Consider the following 24,746-nt stretch of genomic DNA (forward strand, 5'->3'; position numbering starts at 1 on the left):
TGTCCTCAGATACCTTCCACCCTCTGCTGGAGTGCCTGGCATCCCTCTGGCATTTAGAGAAGGAAAACTGTTCATGGATCGTTCCAAGGAACGCAGATCCCCAAGGGAGAGGAAAGCGCCTTACATTAGCTGTGTCACTGAGTGGAGCCTTTTCAGTGTCTGGGTGAGAGAAGAGAGATCAGAATGGCAGTCACACAGGTCCTGCACTCAGGAGGGCCCCACGCTTGGTTCAATGTTCTGCTGCCTCCGTCTTGAAATGATTAATAATTTTTTAGTTTGTCATTTTGCACTGGGCCCCGCAAATTATGCAGCGGGTCCTGAGTGGGACATGCAGGAGATGCAGATGTGGCTGCCCCTGCTGCCCTCTTGGCCTCACTCCCAGTGGGACCCGCCAGGCCCCCAGCAGCAGTTCCACATGCTGCTCTAGCAACGTGGGTGCTGCACTTGTCTTTCCAGGAATCTTTCTTCTGAATTGCGTGGTTTCAGAGAACAAAAGTGGGTTTTCTTGCTCCTAAAACACATCACTGAGCTGAAAAGGAACCTTTCACCAGTAAATATCTGTTGAATGAATAAGTTCTGAGCTGAGATATTTCAGAGCACTCTGCCTCTCGCTCACTTATTTATTCACTTAACAAATATTTCTTGATCTTTTTTCTGCTTTTAGCTTTATGCAAAATAACATGCCGAAGCTATGAAGGAGAAAATGTGATAAAGAATGGGAGCTTATAGTGATAGTTAAGTGAGGAAGATAAACTTATGCTGTATTAATTTTCTCCAACATATTACCTTTTTTTAAATTGAAGTATAGTTGATTTATAATGTTGTGTTAGTTTCTAGTTTATGGCAAAGTGATCCAGTTATACATATAAATACATATTCTTTTTCATATTCTTTTCCATTATCGTTTATTACAGGATAGTGAATATCATTCCCTGTGCTATACAGTAGGACCTTGTTGTTTATCTATTATATATTCTCCCACATTTTATTATGAAAAGTATCAATGAAATAGAAAAGTTAGAAGTATTGTACAGTGAACACCCATATATCTACCACCCAGGTCATAAATTAACATTTTGCTCTTTTTGCTTTATCATATATCTATTCATTTATCCATTCTTCTAACCAATCATCCATCCAACTTACTTTTTGATTAATTTCAAGTAAGTTGCAGACAGCAGTAGACTTCACCACTAAACAATTTCACACTAATTTTCATTTCAGTGATCTCATTTCAATCAAGAAAACTTGTTTTTAATCAAAAAGGAAAAAAAATACATAGATTTTTATATAAAAACAAATCATTTTCTGTCAAATAGAATTGTGGGATGATAAATAGTATATATGCACAATGAAAAAAATTATTTGTTTTCCTCTGTGTGTATGAGGCAAAGAGAAAAAAGAGAAATAAGAAAAGAAAGGAATTTCCTCAAGGCGATGAGGAAAGAGAGAAATGAGACACTCCTGTGGAAGTGGGAGGTGAGAGCTACCTGGGGAATGCCAAGCTGGGAGTATTTTAGGGAAGTGCTTCCTGCTTCCTCCCAACCAAAATAAAAAATAGAAATCCCTGAGACGATACGGCCTTAGCCTTCTTTCCTTCTTCCCGAGGTGACTGTGGACAGTTCCAAGCAATTGGACTTGGGCAGGACTGAAGGGGAAGCTGTAAGGTATTGGGTGTTGGCTTTAGGAGTGGAGAAAGGTACAGGCTGAAGCTACAGATTCAGGGGTTGTCCTGACAGAGGTAATGGCTGGAGTGGAGTGGGGCGAGTGGGTGAGACCCCTGAGGCTGACAGCAGGAAGTGACGGGAGCAGAGGGCAGGACCGCGTCACAGGAAGAGAAGGTGATGCTGTTGAAGCAGTCAGAGGAGGCACACTAGGAGGAGTCGGACGGCTACCCTGGCTGTGGCAGTGCAGAGCTGGAGGAGAACTTGGAAAAACACCTAAAGCGAGCTTCTAAAAAGGAGACCTGGGGCTTCCCTGGTGGCGCAGTGGTTGAGAATCTGCCTGTTAATGCAGGGGACACGGGTTCGAGCCCTGGTCTGGGAAGATCCCACATGCCACGGAGCGGCTGGGCCCGTGAGCCACAACTGCTGAGCCTGCGCGTCTGGAGCCTGTGCCCCGCAAGGGGAGGGGCCGCGATAGTGAAAGGCCCGCGCACCGCGATGAAGAGCGGTCCCCGCACTGCGATGAAGAGTGGCCCCCGCTTGCCGCAACTAGAGAAGGCCCTCGCATGAACCGAAGACCCAACACAGCCAAAAATAAATAATAAATAAATAAATAAAGTAGCTATAAAATTAAAAAAAAAAAAGGAGACCTGAAAGTCTTTAGCGATCACCTCCCCACCTCTCACATATGCCACGGGGGAAGATGCAGGCTGAGAGATCACTCAGAAAATTAGTGATAGAGCTGGAGCAAAATCCGTACTATCCAAGTGGTGCTTTTCCAACAGAGTAACTCAAAGGGTTCCTTCCACAAGGATCCAATGCCTTGGGGTCTTGCTTTTTTTCTTTTTTAGTTGAAGTATATTATATTTGTTATGGGTAAAAGTCACAGGCATACAACATAGTGATTCAATATTTTTATAGGTTATTTATAGTTATAATAAAATATTGGCTATATTCCCTGTGTTGTACAATATATCCTTGTAGCTTATTTATTTTATACACAGTAGTTTGTACCTCTTAATCCCCTACCCCTGTTTTGTCTCTTCCCCCTTCCCTCTCCTCACTGGTAACCACTATTTCTCTCTATCTGTGAATCCGCATTTTTTCTATTATATTCACTAGTTTGTTTTATTTTCTGGATTCCACATATAAGTGATATCATACAGTATTTGTCTTTCTCTGTCTGACTTACTTCACTAAGCATAATGCCCTCTAAGTCCATCCATGTTGTTGCAAATGGCAAAATTTCATTCTTTTATATGGCTGAGTAATATTCCATTATATATATATATATATATATATATATATATATATATATATGCCACAATCTTCTTTATCCATTCATCTGTTGATGGACACTTAGGTTGCTTCCATATCTTGGCAATTGTAAATAATGCTGCTGTGAACATTGGGGTACATTTATCTTTTTGAATCAGTGTTTTTGTTTTTTTTCAGATATATACCCAGGTGTGGAATTGCTGGGTCATATGGTAGTTCTATTTTTAGTTTTTTAAGGAACCTCCATACTGTTCTCCATAATGGTTGCACCAATTTACATTCCTACCAACAGTGTACAAGGGTTCCCGTTTCTCCACATCCTCACCAACATTTGTTATTTGTGGTTGTTTTTTTTTTTGATGGTAACCATTCTCATAGGTGTGAGGTGATATCTCATTGTGGTTTTGACTTGCATTTCCCTGATGATTAGTGATGTTGAGCATCTTTTCATGTGCTTGTTGGCCAGCTGCATGTCCTCTTTGGAAAAATGTCTATTCAGGTCTTCTACCCATTTTTTTTTTTTTAACTTTTGGGTTTATTTATTTTATTTATTTATTTATTTATGGCTGTGTTGGGTCTTCGTTTCTGTGCGAGGGCTTTCTCCAGTTGCGGCAAGCGGGGGCCACTCCTCATCGCGGTGCGCGGGCCTCCCGTTATCGCGGCCTCTCCTGTCGCGGAGCACAGGCTCCAGACGCGCAGGCTCAGTAACTGTGGCCCACGGGCCCAGCCGCTCCGCGGCATGTGGGATCCTCCCAGACCAGGGCTCGAACCCGTGTCCCCTGCACCGGCAGGCAGACTCTCAACCACTGCGCCACCAGGGAAGCCCCTTCTACCCATTTTTTAATCAGATTCTTTGTTTTTGTTTTTTCTTTTTTAAATTTATTTTATTTATTTATTTATTTTTGACTGCGTTGGGTCTTCATTGCTGCACATGGGCTTTCTCTAGTTGTGGCGAGCAGGGGCTACTCTTCGTTGCGGTGCGCGGGCTTCTCATTGCAGTGGCTTCTTTTGTTGCGGAGCACGGGCTTTAGGCGCGTGGGCTCAGTAGTTGTGGCTTGCAGGCTCTAGAGCGCAGGCTCAGTAGTTGTGGCGCACAGGCTTAGTTGCTCCGCAGCATGTGGGATCTTCCTGGACCTGGGCTCGAACCCGTGTCCCCTGCATTGGCAGGTGGATTCTTAACCACTGAGCCACCAGGGAAGCCCTCGTTGTTTTTTTGATGTTGAGTTGTATGAGCTAATTATATATATTGGATATTAACCCCTTATCAGTCATATCATTTGCAAATATTTTCTCCCATTCAGTAGGTTGTCTTTTCATTTTGTTGATGGTTCCCTTTGCTGTGCAAAAGCTTTTAAGTTTAATTAGGTCCATTTGCTTATTTGGGGTCTTGCTTTTTACCTTTAAAAAATCATAAGAATTTGGCCTTCTACTCAAGAATTTATCTGGCTTTTTCTTAATGTAAAAATAATGTTTTTGCTAAAGAGACATTTACACTCTGTTAGTATTTCTCAGTTTTCTTTAAACTCGTACCACTTTTGATTAATATAAAAATCTAACAATGCCTTCTGGAAGTTTTAATACCTACTTTGACCTCCCTCCCCAATTGAGGATCACCTATAGCAGGATCCAATCTGTTTTCAGTATAGTCCTACTAGCAAAGGTTTTGTTACATATGACTTTGCATATTTTATGTAACGAAAAAAGATTTCAAACATAAAAGTGAAATAATGAATATGCTTTCTCAATTAACATAACCCTCTTCCCATTTGAGAACCATTCATCTAAGGAGATTTTCTAGATTTATTTCATGCTTTGTGTGTCCTGGTAACCTCTTCTGTATTGGTTAGGAGTGCTTTTAGATGCAAGTAAAAACTCCCACAACAGTGACTTAAGCAAAAAAGATATTTAATTATTTCCCATAATAACCAGCCTTGAGGAAGATGATTCCAGGGTCAGTTCAGCAGCTCAGTAATAACAGGTCACTGGGCTGGCGTCTCAGTGGTGCTTCCCTGATGGCCCTAAGATGATTGCCATAGCCCCGTGCATCACTTCCTGTCACAAAGAAGAGGGCAAGTGGGAAACACACTTTTACTTGTTTTGCTCATTTGTCAGAGAGGAAGAACTTTCCAGAACCGCATCTCTGCCATGAGACTTCCCCATCTACTTCCTTGGCCTCTAGGAGTTGTGTTTCAAACCCACTCCTAGACCAGCCACTGGCAAAGAGGAACAAGGGGGCATATGCAGCTGAGACCAATCATGATGCAGCCCATCTCCCAGGACATGTGCAACATGGGACTTGTACAAACCTCCCCTTGTTTTTGCTCACCCCTCCCCTCACTAGAATGTGAGCTCCTTGAGGACAGAGGTTTTTGTTTTGTTCACTGCTCTGTTCCCAATACCTAGAACAATGCCCAGGAATGCAGTAAATAGTCATCAAGTGAAGGAAGGGAGGAAGGAATGGCTAAAGAAGCAGGGGATATAGGCTGTAGGTAACCAGCAGTGTCTATCAGCCCCTACAGTATACAACCCTAGCTTGATCACTGTGATAGCACCGAGTGACTACTGATCACCGGGGCTCTGACCTGAATCCTTGTGTCTTTCCTCCCAGGGAGTGAGCCATAGCTGGAGGCTACTCTTGTGCCAATGACCCTTCCCAATTCCTCCAGCGTCTTGGAAGACAAGATGTGTGAGGGGAACAAGACCACCACGCCCAACCCCCAAATGATGCCCCTGGTGGTGGTCCTGAGCGCCATCTCCTTGGTCACAGTGGGACTCAACCTGCTGGTCCTGTATGCTGTGCGCAGCGAGCGGAAGCTACACACGGTGGGGAATCTGTACATCGTCAGCCTCTCGGTGGCCGATCTGATCGTGGGGGCCGTCGTCATGCCCGTGAACATCCTCTACCTCCTCATGTCCAGGTGGTCCCTGGGGCGCCCTCTCTGCCTCTTTTGGCTTTCCATGGACTACGTGGCCAGCACAGCATCCATTTTCAGCATCTTCATCTTGTGCGTTGACCGCTACCGCTCTGTGCAGCAGCCCCTCAGATACCTGAGGTATCGTACCAAGACCCGAGCATCGGCCACCATCTTGGTGGCCTGGTTTCTCTCCTTCCTGTGGGTTATTCCCATTCTGGGCTGGCATCGCTTCATGTCGAAGACCTCAGGGCACCGGGAGGACAAGTGCGAGACGGACTTCTACGATGTCACCTGGTTCAAGGTCGTGACTGCCATCATCAACTTCTACCTGCCCACCTTGCTCATGCTCTGGTTCTATGCTAAGATCTACAAGGCTGTACAGCAGCACTGTCAGCACCGGGAGCTCATCCGTGGATCCCTCCCGTCCTTCTCTGAAGATAAGCTGAAGCCAGAGGACCTCAGCGTGGGTGCTAAGAAACCAGGGAAGCAGTCTCCCTGGGAGGTTCTGAAAAGGAAGCCGAAAGATGCCGGTGGTGGACCTGTCTTGAAGCCAGCATCCCAAGACCCGAAGGAGATAAAGTCTCCAGGTGTCTTCAGCCAAGAGAAGGATGGAGAACTGGACAAATTCCATTGCTCCCCACTTAACATTGTGCAGACGCAGATGGAGGCAGACGGGAGTGGCAGGGAATACGTAGCCATCAACCAGAGCCAGAGCCAGCTTGAGATGGGTGAGCAGGGCCTGAACATGCATGGGGCCAAGGAGGTATTAGAGGATCAGATCCTCGGTGACAGCCAGTCCTTCTCCCGGACAGACTCAGACACCCCCCCAGAGGTGGCACCCGGGAAAGCTAAATCGAAAAGTGAGTCTAGCACAGGCCTGGATTATATCAAGTTCACCTGGAAGAGGCTTTGCTCACATTCAAGACAGTACGTGTCTGGGTTGCACATGAACCGAGAACGGAAGGCCGCCAAACAATTGGGTTTTATCATGGTGGCCTTCATCGTTTGCTGGATTCCTTACTTCATCTTCTTCATGGTCATTGCCTTCTGCGAGAGCTGCTGTAACCAACATGTGCACATGTTCACCATCTGGCTGGGCTACATCAACTCCACGCTGAACCCCCTCATCTACCCCCTGTGCAACGAGAACTTCAAGAAGACGTTCAAGAAAATTCTGCACATTCGCTCCTAAGGGAGGCTACAAGGGGATGTAACTAAGTGATGCTTATGATGTCCCTGAAGGAAACAGAGGAGGAAGCCTGTGCATTGCCAGACACCTGGGCTTTCTGGAGCCAAAAGAATAGCCTTAGGGGCTGGGTAGTTTGGAAAGTTCATAGGCACCATTGGAAGAACAGCAGATGGCGGTGGTCAGCAGAGAGACTATACCCTGAGAGCAGAATATTTCCAAGAGAATCGGATCTGGTTGAGCTCTCCTGCTCCTCGGGAAATGTGGGCGCCTCAGACTCACATTGTAATTCAAGCTTTCAGACTCGAATTAATGGGCAACTGAAGGGACACGTGGGTAGAGTTCCAGTAGAGAAGTAGACAGAACTCTGGAGCCTTCCTGGAATGGAGCTATACGACTGTGCAGAGACCTTATATTGATACACACAGACAGATGCTGTCCCCTGCCAGGGGTCACCTTGAGAGGCAGGACAGCTATTCCACTGTGACTGCCACTTCTCAGAACACCTCTCCTCTGAGCCTCTTTTACAGCTTTCTCCAGACCCAGTGTTTGAACCACCTTGGAAATTCTGCCTTATTATTTCTCACTCACGCACATCTTAGAGTTGATAGGAAATTATGCAGTCCGCATATCCATCATTTTCAAACCCAAATTCCTTTTTCGCTATTAAAAAAAAAAAGCTAAATGCTGCCCTCAAAGAGAAAAGAATATTTTTTAAATGGTTGTTCATTAAAAACCAAAAAGGGGAGTGGAGAGAAGAAAGCCATATTTCTTGAGGGCTGTGCCAGGTTGATGTCATTTAAGCCCCATGACACCCCACAACAGGAGGGTGGTAGTACAAGAGAAGCAAATTGAAGTGCAGCAAGGTGAAATAAGGTGCCTGAGATCACACAGCTAGTTATAGGAGAGCTAGAGTGAACATCCTGTGGTTTCAGCTCATTGTAACACATTTTCTACTAAAGGCAAAAATTTGTTCTATTCAGCACACACACACACACAAATTCCTGAGAGTGGTGGCAATTCTCAGGAGTATATTGAGGGCTTCCCTGGTGGCGCAGTGGTTAAGAATCCGCCTGCCAACACAGGCGACATGGGTTCGAGCCCTGGTCAGGGAAGATCCCACATGCCGCGGAGCAGCTAAGCCCGTGCGCCACGACTACTGAGCCTGCACTCTAGAGCCTGCGAGCCACAACTACTGAGCCCACGCACCTAGAGCCCGTGCTCCACAACAAGAGAAGCCACTGCAATGAGAAGTCCGCGCACCGCAACGAAGAGTAGTCCCCGCTCACCGCAACGAGAGAAAGCCTGCGTGCAGCAATGAGGACCCAACACAGCCAAAAATAAATAAATAAATAAATTTATTTTTTAAAAAAAGTGTATATTGAGAGCAGGAAGAGCTGACATAGATGTTTGTGGCCACAGAGGTGATACTTTTGAAGGGACAGTGTGCATTTTCATCTGTGAGTTTTGCTGTTTATCCAAGAAGAGTCATCATGTTCTTTTATAGGCAAACCTCTTAAGTCAAAACTAGCAAAGGCATGGGAACACGCAGTTTTACTTGGTGTTTACATTGCAATCTGGTTATGATTTATATTTTAAAACTTCATGCTAAACTGTAATCTATGTAGCTAGTGGGAGTGCCTGTACAAGCTGGTATTTTATGTCGTATGTTCCTGTTTGCATGATCTGTTAAAATGAGAGATTTTTTACCTACCTAAAATATGATCTTTGAAACTATACTGTTACAAGTTTGATTGATTTAATACTACCTTTCTGAGTCTCTTGGACTGAGAAGATGTATTGAAATGTAATGTCAAATGTTACAAGATCTGATACAAGGTTTCTCTTTGGTTTTGTAAGGACATATACATTCACATTTGTAAACATCTTTAGGAAAGGACTTACTTTTTATAACAAGCTTCACTCTCTACTTTGCATCTCCCAAAGCTCTTCTCCCTCAAAACCGGGGGAGTTAAGGAGACTTTTATCCTGGTTTAGGTTATCCTGCAGCTGGTCTGTTTCCAGGTCAGAAACCAGGAAGAGTTGCTTCCCGGGACCCCTCAGGACCCAGGAGCACTTTTAAGGACTACCCCACGCAGACAAATGGCTAAGTGCCTGTTATTGATGTTGATGAACAGTTGAGGCAACTAGTGGTTACGAGCCCTGACTTTGGGTCAACGAGACTTGGATTTGAATCTGACAAGAACAAAAAATGGTCAATATAAATTGCCAGAGCATAATAAACAAGGTCCATGGATTATTGTGTACAGTGTTTATGGTGCTTGCAGAGTGAATGGTACCCAGTGGGGAATCAAGTAGTTTTAAAATACACTGAGGGGCTTCCCTGGTGGCGCAGTGGTTGAGAATCTGCCTGCCAATGCAGGGGACACGGGTTCGAGCCCTGGTCTGGGAAGATCCCACATGCCGCGGAGCAACTAGGCCCGTGAGCCACAATTACTGAGCCTGCGCGTCTGGAGCCTGTGCTCCGCAACAAGAGAGGCCGCGATAGTGAGAGGCCCGCGCACCGCGATGAAGAGTGGCCCCCACTTGCCGCAACTGGAGAAAGCCGTCACACAGAAACGAAGACCCAACACAGCCATAAATAAATAAATAAATTAATTAATTAAAATACACTGAGCGTATACTTTTGTGCTCTACCACTGTTATCTAATCTCTACAACACCTCGTGAGGCAGATTTCTGTATTTTTACAAACAGGCAAACCAAAGCGCAGAGGGATTAATAAGGACCAGGTCCAAGATCTGATTGTGGAATGGGCTTCCTTTCCACGGTATCAGCCTGCTCTTCCTACGCCTGTCTGTATGCTTGAATTAATTCTTAAATTCATGAAAGGCAAGGGACTATGGTGCAGACGTAACTCAGCCCTAGCCCACTCAGGAAAGAATCAGTGGCTGATGGCTTACACAAAATCCAGTTGAAACCAGGCTCTCTGCCCAAAATATGAAAATAAATACCTTCTTGGAAAAGGCTGTCAGAGACCTTGATTATAGATTAAAACTTGCAGACTCAGAAGCCCCTTGGGGTTTCTTTTTATGGACTTAAAGCTGATGAGCTTAAAGCCAATTCCTCCACTGACCAATTTGCCAAATTGACCAAATGTTGGCTTCTTTTTAACTATTTACAAGGTTTACAGCAATGCATGTTGGGTGAGGTTTTTAAGAGACGTTTTCTGCAATTGTTGTGAAGTTAGAGTAACAGATTTTTGTTTTTCCTCACAGCCACATATTGAAGAAGGTTCAATATGCTTTGTTCCCAGATCACTGCTGTTGCAGGGAGAGACCAAGTTGCAGAGAGGGGAGAAATAGAGGTGAAGAGACTTCAGGTGACAGAGGGGAAAACAAGGGGTAGAAATAAGAGGAAACTAGGGGAGGCAGGGGTGTTACCGAGCCCAAGCTCCTATTGCTCCTGCAGGACAGGCCAGTAAATCAAGAGACGAGCTGTGGGAGCTGGGAATGGTGACTTCATCTGGGAAGCCAGCGGACCAAAAAGAAGGTGGACTAGTGTCCCAAAGAGCCATCTTCCCGAGTTAGAATTCAGGCTTATTTTATACTAAAAGGAGAGGGGATAAAGTCCTAGTTCCGGCCAGACTTCAGAGGGGATGTGTTCATTTCTTCCTTCCTGCAGCCATTCGCAGGTGGGCCTGGTCAGGATGCTTCCTGTGAGCTAAACAAAAGTATCTTCACTTAATGCTCATTACGTGGGAGGCAGGGTTCCCAGAGATGGGCCATTATGTATAATTTAAGCCTATAGGCAGCATCCCTTTAGTGATTAATTTGTAATAGAATACAAAGGTTCTTCCCTGTTACGGGGTTGGGGGGGTCAGAGAGGAGGGATCTAGGGGAAGAGATGGGGGACACCAAGGAACAGAAGAGGGAGGAAGGGGGAAATGAAGTGTAGAGGGACAGAGATGGGGAGAGATTAAGAGGCAGAGAGATGGAGACATTTAGGGGAAGACAAAGTGAGAAACTGAGGAATGGGAAAGGAGACAGAAGGAGAAGTGAAAAGCAGGAGACAGAGCATAAACTGAGTGGCATGATATTAATACACTCAAGAAAAACCTACATTCAAGAATATATTCTTCATTAATGTGTTCATAAGTTAAATATAGTCAAAGGAAGAATAAAGCCATCCTTAATTTTTGGTAAAGAGAAAATTCTTTCAAATGCCTCTCTGAAGGCAACATGAAAACCATCAACTACAACATCATATAAATCTATAAAAGCTTGCAAAGCCATTCCATCCAGTAGAAATCGCCATAAACTTTAGACGTTGGTAAGTTAGTGTTACGCGAAAAACTGAGTTTGCCTCTTGGTGCATATCAATCCGAAAGATACAGCCAAGCCCAAGAGCAGGAGAAGGAAGTATTTATTCCTTGCAGCAAGTAAGGAGAACCCCGGGGATCCTTCCCAAAGCAGTGCCTCCCCAACAGCAAAATTGGGAAGTTTTAAGCTAGGGGTACATGTATATTCATGGAGGAGCGTGGGCGTTGAATGAAGTCACAAGGGTCCTAAAAGGTCCACATCATCAGCCGTTAGGTTCCAGTTAATCTGGTGGTTGAGCATCTGAGGGTGGGGGCGAATTAAATTCTGCAAAACAGCTCAAGAAAGTGCTTCAGGGCTAGTCTCTACCATTGGAACAGAAGTGGGAGTCTTTACAAATGATATGTTATTTTTGCTGTTGTTGCTTCTCTTGCCTGATAACAGTCATTTGCTCCTGCATTTTTTGTTGTTGTTGTTCCTTTAAGATCATTAATTACAGAGACCTGTTCAAAGATAAGCATTGTGGCCAGGCTCAGATCACAAAATGGCTTAGGGCAAAAATGGCTTCTCTTATGTCAGGAAAGCCAGGCCTAGTTCTCTTTCTCTGGGGACCCCCTACCCTATCTGCTTACATTAGCAAAATGTCCATTTAGAAAATCCATGAGTCTGCAGATTAGCCATTTGATAAATTGGTCATTTGGTTACTTGGCTGGCAGAAAATCGCTTGTCTCTCTTTTGAAGATGGGTCTTCTAGAAGGTAGATTCAAGTCTTAACAGCAAGGCGAAGAAGATGCAGGGCTCTCCTGGCTGTGACACATTCTAAGTGCTGTAAAGAAACAATGCTGTTAAGACCTAATTTGCCAGCATATCATGCCACAATTTCTTGGGCTTTCAAAGTCTAGGTTGTGCAGTGGTTCCCACTGGGGGGGGGGGGATGGGTCTTCAACTGAGCTGCAAGACAAGTGATGAAAGTACATTGACCTGGATCTCTGTGGTCTTGAATAAGTGTCATGGGCCTCGTTGCCCTACTGTGTCTGAGAACATTCTCTGCCTTTTTATGGTTCCTGGTCTTGCATCTTTTTTGATGCTCCATCATCTTGGTGCCCCAGTTGTCTGTCTCCCCCTTGCTGGGCAGCAGGGGCAGATCTTCTGCTCTGAGCCTCACCCTAATTCCATGCTAACATGGAGGCCACATTTGTGACCTAAGTGACCATCTACTTTGGATGCCCAGACTGCATCTAATAATTTAACACACACTTTTGAGCACTTCTTGGGCCAGTCCTTGGGGCCAGGCCTTAGGAGACAGTGGATGACATACAGACATGGCTTCCACCTCATGGACCTACTGCAGGGTTGCAAGCGACAGAAACCAGCTTTGTGAATGGCTACTGGGGTGTTTTGTGGAATCCAGTAACACTTTTTTTTTTTTAAACTGGTGGTGCAGTGCACACTTGGGTGAATATGTCTTTTCTGGTTTTTAAATTATTTATTTTTGGCTGCGTTGGGTCTTCGTTGCTGCGCACGGGCTTTCTCTAGTTGCGGTGAGCGGGAGCTACTCTTCGTTGTGGTGCATGGGTTTCTCATGGCGGTGGCTTCCCTTGTTGTGGAGCACGGGCTCTAGGAGCACAGGCTCAGTAGTTGTGGCACAAGGGCTCAGTAGCTGTGGCTCACGGGGTCTAGAGCACAGGCTCAGTAGTTGTGGCACATGGGCTTGGTTGCTCTGCAGCATGTGGGATCTTCCCGGACCAGGGCTCGAACCCATGTCCCCTGCACTGGCGGATTCTTAACCGAATCCAGTAACACTTTGGATGACTTCACCCCTGAAAGGCTTGAGCCAAGGCAGCCACAGGAACCTCAACAACCAGAGTCCAAGGAAGTTCCTGCTAGACTGCTGCTGTTGACCTATGTGAATTATTCCTATTCCTACTCGCTGTGAGTATCAGTTCAAAAGTCCAAAGCTGAGGGTGAAGAATCATCTTATATCCACCTCTGATGCAATCAACTGTAAAGGGAGGTGAGGGCCAGTTGGCACATGTGGTCCAAACATGGCTGGAGGAACAGTTCCCAGAGAAGCAGGAATCATTGTGAGCTGGGTGGAAACTCCAAAAAATGTATTCATTACAAGGATCTCAAAGTCCAGCAGAGGAAACCTTATAAAGAACTAACTTCAACTCAGCCTCACAGGTGCTTTATCAAGTGAAACACAGGGGTAGGTGGATGTCAGGCATGCCTTCACCTAGGAGGTGACATCCCCACTGTTTTTTTTTTTTAAACCAAGTTTATTACATTCAATATATACAGTAAAATGCACCCATTTTAAATGTGCAGTTCAATGAGTTTTCAGAAATGTGAACGCCCATGTCATCCCGATCTCAGTCAAGATATAGAACATTTCTATCACCTCAGAAAGTTTCTCATGGCACTTTGCAGACAGTGCTCCCCTTTATACCCTAGGCAACCCCTGATCTGACTTCTATCACTATAGATTAGTTTTGCTGATTCTAGAACTTTCCATATGTGGAATCATATTGTATGGACTCTTTTTCCTTCAACATTTTGTCTAAGATTCACCGACATTTCAAAACTGTGTTTTGAAGACTAAGAGGAAGAGTGAGGATACTGCAGGGATGGAGACGTAAAAGAGCAGAATGAGTAGAGTGTGCTTTAAACAGCAGAATTAGTTTTGTGTGACCCGAGCATGCGGTCCGAGAGGGCAGTGGCAGGAGAGGAGCCTGATAAAATGGAAAGAGTTGACAAAGTTGAATTCTCCCTGAGCCCTGCACTCTTGAGAAACAGTGATGGTGAAGAAATCCCCCCACTCTTTTGTGCTCCGGAAATGGTTTACTGCCAAGAGACATCCATTCCCATAGGACCTACGTAAGATTTGGAGATGCTTCCCTTGTTTACCTGTGGCAAGGCTAGACACAGTCCTTCTGAATTCCTGTTCTTTACCTTATAAATGATTTGCTGAACTACTGCTCTCCACTGATCAATCAGAACAAAATGCTGATCAACCAAAGTTTAAACTTCTCTCATTTCCCCAGGCTCTTTTGACCCACCCTCAGCCTGAGCCAGCATATAACTGGCCTCAAGGTAAAACATTCTCCGATTTACTACTATGGGATCAAGCCACCCTTTCTTCCCACTTTTCCACATCCAGTTCTCTCTAGCTTTCTTCAGTCTTCCTGAGAAGGAAGAACTCTTTTTGCATAACCCTTGAGACACCTGCAGAGCTTTCGGCTGGAGTGGTCTCCCCACGGCTATAGTCTTGCCCCTTCCCCTCCCCCACCCTTTGCAATAATCCTTCTGAATAAAGTACTTAATAAGTCTGGATTTGTTTTCTTATTTAGCAAACAGGCTTCCGTTAGAATCCTAGCCCAAAAGCTCTTTAACCTTCAACAAGCCACAACTTCTCCTAGCCTCTGTTCTTTCATGCGTAAAATGGGGATAATATAACCTTTACCTTGTAGGACCTTTGTGACCACTAAAGATGGGAAACCATGAAAATATGATAGTCAATAAATAGGAGTCAATAGAGTTACATCAGAGTCACGGCCTTACATGTCAGATTAGGTTTACACTCACTATTGTCTCTTCCACACCTGTCCAATGCTTGGCACTTGGCTCAGTAAAGAATTTAGAATGAATACCTTTATCCCACTGATAGCGGGCGGGGGTGGGGTTTGAAAATAATACCTGGTTTAGAAAGAGCAGGTTGGTCACTGTTGACTTTCATCCAGCCTTTACGTATTAAAAAGGGCCGTCTCTCCACACCTGCCTCCCTAACGGTCCCTGTGATACATTTGATGCTGCCTCTCCTGGAAAACGGAAATGATAATTCCTGTCATCCTCTGAAATCACTGGAGAGAAGGATGAGCACTTTTTTAACAGCCTGAGGGGCATACACACATTCCCACATCTGATAAGAGAAAGTCTCTCCATCAGCTCTCACAAGGGGTCCTAGCCCACCTCCTGAGGCCCCGCCTTGCCCACGGCTCAAGTTCCTCCCACTCAGCTGGGTGCTAGGGGCTCCTTTACCTGGCTGGCTCGTGGCTCCGGGTGCGCATGTGCGCACTTCCTCCAAACCCACCCCCACACCCCTCCCTTCCCGGCTGGCGGGGGGCGGGGCCACATTGCGTCATCGGGGCGCGCGCGGCGGACAGCGCCGTGGTTGCCGGAAGTTGGGCGGCGGTAAGTGAGCCGCGTTGGTGAGGGAGGAGTGGGGTCCTGCGCGGTCGGTTTTGGAGCCCCGGGGAGAAGGGGCGAGCTCGGCGGTGAGGGCGAGGGTCACGGCGGGTCTGAGGATCCTGGTCCTCCCTCCTCGAAGGAGTCACTGACTCCGGCTCTCGCCTTCTGTCTCCGGTCACGTCCCCTCAGACTGGTTCAGCGCGGGGTGTTCTGACTAGGAAGCTCCTGCTGATTAACGAAGTCATTCCCGCCTGTCCCCTGGCAGCAAGTGCTCCGAATCTCCAGTGTTGGAACACGGGAGACAGGCCGCCTGGGCTCTCCTCCTGGCTTTGCCGGTTCTGCTGTGTGACTGGCGCGTCTTTTCTGGCCAACTCCTCTCTTCTCCTTATGTGACATGATTTTGAAACCCTTTAAGGAGTTGAATACAGGGCTCTCATTCAACCACAGGGTCCTTTTTCTGTTCTCAGCCAGCTTCTCATAATAGAGAATAAGCGTAAACACGAATTGAGCTTCTGCTGCATGCCTGCCACTGCTCTGCAAGCTGGGAATACCAAAGTAAGTAAGGTACACATCCCTGTCTTCAAGGAGTTAATTTTTTTTTTTTTTTTAAGTCAAGGAGATAGCAGCACTATAGAATGAAGCTATTGTAGAAGTTTGCTGGAGGAGGACTTAGAGTGCTTGTAAGTCAGGCCGAGGCATCAGTAGGCTTCTGTGAGGAGGTGTTGCTTTATCCAGGTCCTGAAGGTTGAGCAGGTTTAGTCAGGTGAAGAGGGCTGGTAGCTGGGACCATATCGCAGACACTGGGAGTGGCATAAACAGAAGCCTGTACAATGAATGACCTGCAAGTAGTTCACCCAAGTTGGAGTGTCCAGTTGTAAAAGAGGTGATTCTGGAAAGCCAGATCATGAAGGATCTTGTGGGTGATAGCATGTGAGGAACAGACTTTGGAAGTTGTGATACTTGTATGCCATTTCTGGCTTTGCCCCTGAGCTAGTTTCATGACCTTGGGCAAGTCACTTCCTTTCTTAGCTTCAGTTTCCTCATCTATAAAAAGGACAAACAGGGAGCTCCCTGGTGGCCTAGTGGTTAGGATTATGGGCTTTCACTGCCGTGGCCCGGGTTCAATCCCTGGTCGGGAAACGGAGAGCCCACAAGCCGTGTGGTGTTGCAAAAAACAAAACACAACAAAACAAAACCCCAAAACAAAACAACAGCAACAAAGAATAAAAAACAAAACAACAACAAAAAAAGGGCAAACATTAACCTACCTCCTAGGGTTGCTGTGAGAAGCAAATGAGATGATGTGTTACTCACTTGGCACTAGTAGATGGTAAACAATAAGCTGTAGCAGTTACAATTGCCATGTTAAGAAGCTTTATTTGAAAGTGTGGCTGTGAAGAGTGGAGTCCTGTGGAATTTTACACAGGGGTCTGACATGGTCTCATCTGTTTCAAATTACCCAGGCAATGATGTGCTGATTACACTGGGTGGGGAAGGACCCACAGGGAAACCAGTCAGGGCACTTTTGCCATGGTCCAGGTGACAGAGGAGGGAGGCCAGAACCAAGGCAGCGGCTATGTGGATGGAGAGGGCTGGGTGGATTTGAGAGACCAAGGAAGTGGGATTTGCTGGACTGGTAACTGATTGGATGATACCTCGAGTCAGGAGTCAGGATATTGGGGGTGGAGTGGGGAATGAATCCTCTTTGTGGAAATAAATAATAAGTTCTTTGATCAGTGGTCCCTGATTGGTTATCCCTGACCTCAGAGATTTTATTTGGAAGTCAGAATGGCCTCTGTCCTCCACTTTTACCCAGGGAAGTAAGATTCACTAATGCCTTCCTGCTGTCTATCTCCAGATAAAGCCTCCTGGCTTTCTCCAGTGTAAGTAAAGCCCCACTGTGTGTTCAAGGGAGAATGAATAGGTGCTGCTTTGTTGCCAGGCCGACAGCATGCATCTCCATGGTCTCGTTAGGCTGGGTGACAACCTGTCTGCCTGGTCTCAGTCCAGCCACAGAATGATCACCTCTGGGACTTTCACACCTTCTTCTTTCTGGTTACCGTCCTTTGAACTTGTTCCTGTGTGTCGGTCTCTTTGTGAGTGTGTGGCATAGAAAGCAAGTCCTCTTTTCTCCGGGAGTCTGGCCACGCACAGCAGGACTGTACTCTTCTTTCCATAACCTAAGGCCCTGCGCGGCTCTGCTGGGCCTCGTTGTAGACGCTTCACGCTCTTGACACTGTCACACTATCTGAGAGCCAGCCGGGCTCTCAGCACTGCCCACACGTCCCTCCTTGTCTCTCACGTCTTCATCCCTCTCCCGGCTTCCTACCCTGCCTTTGACTTCACTGAGTTGCAGCCATCAGTCAAGGTTCCTCAACTTCTGGCGTTACAAACTTCTCTCCAGCTGACCCTATTGCTTTGCCTTTTATTCTAATTCTGTGAAAAAATGGTGTTTGTTCTAAGGTTACTTCCTTTGCGTATGCTGAGATCCTGTCTCCTCCTTTTCCTCAGGACCTGGTTCCATCATTTGTCCCATTTCTTTCCTGTTTAACTTATCCCTCTAATTTAAGTATCCTCTGTTTACTCTAATTTTCAAAAAAACAAAGCACCCTCCCATTAACCTCTGCTGTACCCTGTCACACCTCCTTTTCCCAGCCACTTTTCTTGGACAAGGTGCCACCTCTACTTCCTGAAGTCATCATTCACTGAAATTCTACTTCTGCATCACCCCTCCCCCAAAACTGCTCTCCTCAAAGTCATCAGGCCTTGGTGTTGCCAGAACCCCTGGCAACAGAAGGAACTCTTTTCCTTCCTTATCTTTTGCGTTCTCAGCACGTCTGACACTGCTGATACTCCTTCACTTATAAAATCCACTCCTGCTTTGAGCTCTCTCTCTGGCCATTTCCCCTCAGTTTCCATTGTGGGCTCTTTTCCTCCTTTTGTCTTTTAAATGCTAGTTTTCCTCAAGGCCCTGCCTTCTACTCATTGCTCTTCTCAACCACAGTGTGAACTCTCATTTCTGTGCCAGTGACCACTGCTCTGGATCTTGAGTCCAGATCTCTCCTGAATGCCAGCCCTAAAACTCAGCGAGTCCAAAACTAAGCTCATCATCTTCTCTCCAAACCTGTGATTCTCTCTCCATTCTTTACGCTCGCTCATTCACTTTCTGCATTTATTCATTCCAATGAGTAAACGTTATGAACCCTGGGAGTCATCTTGGACTTTTCCCTCTCATCCCATCCCTCCCTTCCTCCTTCCCAGCCTGGGCAGTCATCAGAGTTCTACAGGTTCTTCTTCCTTGATATCTCCTGATACGTTTTCGCTTCCATTTCCTCTCCCACTGCCTTAGTTCAGGCCCTTCTCACTTCCTGCCTATATTCCTGCCCAACCTCTGAGCTGGTTGCCCTGCCTCAGCAGTCTGGCCCTAGCTGGTGCTGGAGTGCCCTTTCTAAAATGCAGACCTTTGCTAAAATACAAATCAGTAGCTTTTCATGGAAGACCTTTCATGATTTGGCATTCACCTACTTTTCTGGTGTGGTTTCCAGCTACTCTGCCACATGAACCTTTTCTTCTCGCCATACAGAACTCTTTGTGTTTTCTGAAACATACCATGCTATTTCCTTTGTTCATAGATCAGTCATCAGCAGGTATTTTTTGGGCACCTGTGAGGTGCTAGGACTGAGTCGGGTGCTGGGAAAACAATGACTGATGGAGGACAATGAGAAACTGACACAGTTCCTTTCTCAAAGAGCTTTTCTCCTAGTAAGGAAGACTGACATTCATCAGTATATATAAAATAACTGTGCATGTGCTGTGAAGTGGGAGGTCATGGTGCTTTTTGTCGGTAGGATACAGGAGAACTGACCTAAGCAGGAGACGAGGGAGTCAGGGAAGCCTTCCCTCTACTGATGGTTGAGCTCAGATTTGATGGGAGAAGAGGAATTAAGTAGACGCTGGGCATGTGGATGGACAAGAACATTCTAAGCTTGTGCAGAGGCCATGGGGGTGTTTCTAGAATTGGAGACGTGGAACTGAGAGAGCTTCCTCCTTTTGCCTGGAGTGTCCCTACTCCCCACTGTAGCCTTCCTCATCCAGTGGGACTGGCTTGGGCTGGTGCTGCTGACCACCCCCTCTCCCAACCATCCAAAGGACATTTGGAAGTGTGTGGAGCTGTTGTATTTTGTGACATGACCATGGGGCATTACTGCATTTAAGAGGGTACCAGGGGTGCTAGACATTCTGCAATGTGTGGGGCTAGCAGCAAATGAAAAAGAATTGTCCCACCCAACATGTCAAGTGGTGTCCCTGTTGAGAATCCACTGCCAGTTCTTCTTTTTTTTTTTTTTTTTAAGAGGCTTGGCTTTTTTTTTTTTAATTTATATTTTTATTTATTTATTTATTTATGGCTGTGTTGGGTCTTCGCTGCTGTGCGAGGGCCCTCTCCAGCTGCAGCAAGCGAGGGCCACTCCTCATCGCGGTGCGCGGGCCTCTCACCATCGCGGCTCTCTCCGCGGAGCACAGGCTCCAGAAGCGCAGGCTCAGCAGCTGTGGCTCACGGGCCCAGTTGCTCCGCGGCATGTGGGATCCTCCCAGACCAGGGCTCGAACCCCTGTGCCCTGCATTAGCAGGCAGACTCTCAACCACTGCGCCACCAGGGAAGCCCCACTGCCAGTTCTTTTTGAAATCTGGGCTCGAGGGTTTCCTCCTCCTCCCACAACACCCTGCCGAAACGCTTTCACCACACTTACTGTGCTCGTGTTACCCACAGCTTGCTCTGTTGTCATTCCTCGTTTGTCTTACCCTCAAAACTGTTAGCTCCTTAAAGGCGGGGACCATGGCTTTTTGCCATTGAGTCCTGAGATACAGCATAGGGACTAGTAGGTCATATAAATGTTTACTGAAGTAATAACGAAATGGAAACCCCAGTGTTTTTGGCATGTGCTTTGTTGATGGTATTAATTTTCCTTTTGAGTGCCTCCTGTGTGCCAGATACATGCATTTTCTAGTTGAATCCTGTCAATAATTCTGCACCACAGGTGGTGTCCCATCTTACAGATGAGGAAACAGGCTCAGAGAAGGAAAATGACTTGCTCAAGGTTGTGTGGCTTGAAGTAGCAGAGGTGGGCTTTGAACCCAGGTCTCTCTGGCCCATGAAGCTACACCCTTCTGTCTACCATACCAACTCCAGCGTATCAGACTACATTGTTGTCCAGTTGTTTTTTTGGACTGAGATTTAAGACCCTAGATTTCCCTCTGTGAAAATTTTAATCTTGTTAAATAGACCTGTCATTCCAGGTGGTCAGAATCTTTTACTCTGAATTATGTTATCTGTTATAGTGCCTGTTCCTTCTTGCTTCATGTCATATGTAGAGTTGATAAGCAAACCTGTATCGTTATCCAAGTCACTGGTGATATGTGGTTATAAGAATATCTTACTGAATGTATTTGTTTATGTGTCAGCTTCCCTGCTGTAACAAGGTTCAGCATGCATAAAATACTTGGTAAATATTGATGAATATTCATTCACGTAGATAAGTAAAATAAAAATAAATTGGCTAGGCCCCGAGACTGAGCCAAAGACATCCGTTAGCTCCTTTCTTATTAACATCAGTTCATTCCTTAAGCAACACCGTTTGAATAAGATTATTTTTACCAGTTTTAAATCCTTCTAATTATGTCAGTGTCCAATTCCTACATCTTCATCTTGTCTACTAGGCTATCTGAAGAAGACTTGTCAGAGACCTTGCTGAGGTCCACATAGTCTATCTTCTTTGTCTATGGTTCTTCCATAATCAAGGCAGAAATGCAGTAACTCTGTCATGACTTGGTCTTGGAGAAACCATAGTGGTCTTTTGTGAATACTCAGGGTTGCTACATACAGTTGTGCAGGTGGTACACTGCACAAGAGGCCAGATCTAAGAGGGTTCCATTTAGATCATAGGCGTCATGGGTGTGTTTTGTAGAGACAGTTTTCTGGCAGGCAAGGGTAAAGATATCCTGAGCTAACTTAATTAATATATTAAACAACAATTTTCTCAGAAGATGAGGTAAAATGTCTTGAGGAAGGTGTGCAATTTTCTTATTGTGCAAAGATGCCATGTGAACCAGAATGGACTATATGACACCTTTCCTGGGAGCAGATTCTCTGTCCAGTGGGCTGTAGAATCCATCTATGTTCTCATCTTTGGAAATCAAATATTTTGAAAATCTGAAATCAAGTGTTTGCTTGGCCCAGTTTTTCAGCACCTCTCATTTTCCGGGACTCCTTAAAGATCCCCAGAAATGAAAACCATAAAGACTGTTAATCAGAAGCAAGCTTTCATACTTCAGCCAGCTTTTAGGAAACCATCATGGATTTTAGTTGTTGGTTGACCTAAAGGCTCCTTAGTGATTCAAGTGAATCCAGGTGGCTGTCCCTCATGTACAGAATGGACCAAGGTGACACTGTTGGTTGGTGAACGTAACACAGAGGACTCAGAAGTGGGCACAGTGTTCTCCATCTTCCTTGCATGGTCTCCTCTCTCCTCCTGCCCGTAGTTTCTCAGCTTTCACTCTCCCTCTCTCGTAGGCTTGCCACACCCCACAATACTGGTATCCAGGGTGTCCATGCTCAGAAACTGAGGCTGAACGAGACAGCAGATTGTATGTGAAGGGTGAAGTTATTATCGCAGAGGGAAAACAAAATAAAACAAAAGAAGAACAACTCCCAGGAGTAACTATTGAGAATGAAGGTTACAGTTTGAGCTTATGGAGGCGATTGCCAGTTCCCTGGCTGACCTCCTGAAGAAGCAAATAACGTGGATCCTGTTGGGGCAGAGGTGGCCCACGGGGGTGGGGGAGACACCCCGTCCGTAAGAGCAGTTATCCTGCCTGCTCATATCAGTTGTTACCACCTAAGAGCACAGTCACCAAAAAAGCCATCTTGGGTGACTTGGTGTCTTGCAGAGGCATCAGTCTGGCTCAGGGGCATCTTGACTCTAATGCAATTTTTAAAAAGAATTGAGGCTTCTGTACCCAGCTGGTTCCCCTGTAGGAGTCCTGGGTTTTCATCTTCTGGTAAAGCCTACTTTTTCTTCTACGTTTGGAACTTTCCCCCCCTCCTTTTGGAAGGGAAGGCTTTTTAAACCTCCTTCTTCAGCAGCCTTGCAAATTATTTCCAAAACTCCTGAAGTTGCAAAAACATCATTGCCCTACAAAACGGGCACCGGCTCTGCATGCCAGCGGAGCCCTCTTCCCACTCCTGGCGATGTCCACTGCCTTTTTACCCATCAGCAGCTAAGAACATATTCTCTTTGTCAGTGGGACTTGGTCATGTGGTTTGGTGCTTATCTTAATGACTGCCAGAGCTCGCAGCCCTGCAGCTGGGAAAATGAGAACAGAAGTCTGCTCTACGTGCTCCGTTTTGGCCCAAAGATGGTACTTCAGGGCCAAATCGTGGTTATTCTGGCACTTCTGCTAAGTGAATGGCCCCATGCAGCCTCGGAGAAGTTGAACACAGAGCGCTCCTAACCCCTTAGCACTTGCTCCTCTGGACTTCCCCTGGATGACCTAGAGCAGGAGGTCATCCTGCAGGTTTTAATTAAACCTCTGCTGTGTCTGCAGTGCTCCTGTGAGGGAGGGAAGACTTATATGAGGCCTGCTTGAGGCAGAGGAAGTTTTCATGATGAGCGTGGGGAAGCGCGACCACATTCTCAGGCACTGTTGGCTGATGGGGGGGTGAGGGAGGGCGAGGTGCCAGAGACTAAGAGCAGCTGCCATGTATTGACTACTGACTGTAAGCCAGGCACCGGCACAGGTGTGTCACACACTTTCTCATTTAGCCCTCCCAACAACCTCGTGGGTTCGGTATGATTATCCTCATCTTACAGAAGAGGAAATGGAGGCACAGGGGATGAAGTTACCTGCCCAAGGCTACTCAGCCAGGGAGAGGTGGAGTCGGAACTCAAAGGTGGGTTTATCTGACTGAAGACCAGGCTCCCAACTACCTTAGCTTTTAGCATCTTAGAGTTCTCTGAACCGTTCAAAGCTCCTCTGCCCTCCCAAAGCAGACAAACAAAACCCCAAGAATGCACGCATGAAAAATTATAGTGAGAGACGTTTTGGATAGTCGGGCTGGTCTGTTTCTCTCTTCTCCCCGCCAAGGGCCTAGTGTCCCTAAAGACAGGTTTGTTTGTTTTTTAATCTCTATGATTGTTGCTTGTTTTCTACCAATTTTACTTCTTCCTTTCCAGAAGTCCTATACTGGCTTGATATTTGCTGTGTCCAATCCTATCGGTGCCCCGCAGAGGGAAAACGGTTGGGCAGACTCACTCTAGGAAGCACTTATGCTCCAATTAATTTTATAAGCAGCAAAACAAAAATACTTTCATCTTTAGCATCTTTAATAACAAAATGCCAGAAAATTTATGGAAGTGATATTTCATTTCCACTCCTTATTTAGAGCAATGAATTTCTTTTCCACAAAGCTAGATTTAAATAGGTCATCTGTTAACTGTTGAATGAGAAAGGTTCTTTGTGGGATTGGTATAGCTTGAATATGGGATCTTCTGGGTTTTTTTGTTCAGGTATAGCATACATATAGTAAAGTACACTGATCGTATATATGTAGCTCATGGATTTTTATATATGCACACGGTTTGTAACCACTGCCCAGCTTGAGGTATATAGAATATTTCCAGGAGCTTCCCTGGTGGCGCAGTGGTTGAGAATCCGCCTGCCAATGCAGGGCACATGGGTTCGAGCCCTGGTCTGGGAAGATCCCACATGCCGCGGAGCAACTAAGCCCGTGCGCCACAACTACTGAGCCTGTGCGTCTGGAGCCTGTGCTCCGCAACAAGAGAGGCCACGATGAGGCCCGCACACCGCGATGAAGAGTGACCCCCGCTCGCCGCAACTAGAGAAAGCCCTCGCACAGAAACGAAGACCCAACACAGCCATAAATAAATAAATAAATAAATAAAATTTATATAAAAAAAAAAAAGACTATTTCCAGCTCCCCTGGAGGCTTCCTCATGCCCCTTCCCGGTCAATAGCCCCACGCCACCCTGTTATTACTATTCTAACTTCTATCACATTGATTGGTTTTGCCTGTTGAATATAGAATAAGCTGTGTCTGTGCAGGCGCATCTTCATATTTTATTTTATTACGTTTTCAAACTTACAGAAACCTTACAAGAATAAGTCAAAGACCTTCCATATACCCTTCTCCCAGGGACTGCATTCCAATTTTATCCTGG

The 24,746-nt window shown here is 45.9% G+C and overlaps 2 protein-coding genes across 9 annotated transcripts in view; both read left to right on the forward strand.

Annotated features, from left to right (window-relative positions):
* The window catches only part of HRH1 (histamine receptor H1), an 83,747-nt gene extending 76,014 nt beyond the window's left edge, over nucleotides 1–7,733 (forward strand). For all 3 annotated transcript variants that reach the window (XM_036867773.1, XM_036867772.1, XM_036867774.1), the window contains exon 2: nucleotides 5,551–7,733. In XM_036867773.1, coding sequence (XP_036723668.1) covers nucleotides 5,586–7,049 — 1,464 coding nt within the window. In that variant the 5' untranslated portion in view covers nucleotides 5,551–5,585 and the 3' untranslated portion in view covers nucleotides 7,050–7,733. The remainder of the gene's footprint in view (nucleotides 1–5,550) is intronic.
* The window catches only part of ATG7 (autophagy related 7), a 334,957-nt gene that overhangs the window by 75,959 nt on the left and 234,252 nt on the right, over nucleotides 1–24,746 (forward strand). For 2 of the 6 annotated variants that reach the window (XR_005021712.1, XM_036867767.1), the window contains exon 1: nucleotides 15,479–15,513. The exons of 3 other annotated variants lie outside the window; for them this stretch is intronic. The gene's annotated coding sequence lies outside the window, so the exon portion shown is untranslated. Of the gene's footprint in view, nucleotides 1–15,469; nucleotides 15,514–24,746 lie in introns of those variants that run through there. One more of the 6 variants, XM_036867766.1, reaches the window with a different exon arrangement.

The sequence above is a fragment of the Balaenoptera musculus genome, chromosome 11 (genome assembly GCF_009873245.2).
Source record: "Balaenoptera musculus isolate JJ_BM4_2016_0621 chromosome 11, mBalMus1.pri.v3, whole genome shotgun sequence".
In the NCBI taxonomy this organism is placed as follows: Eukaryota; Metazoa; Chordata; class Mammalia; order Artiodactyla; family Balaenopteridae; genus Balaenoptera; species Balaenoptera musculus.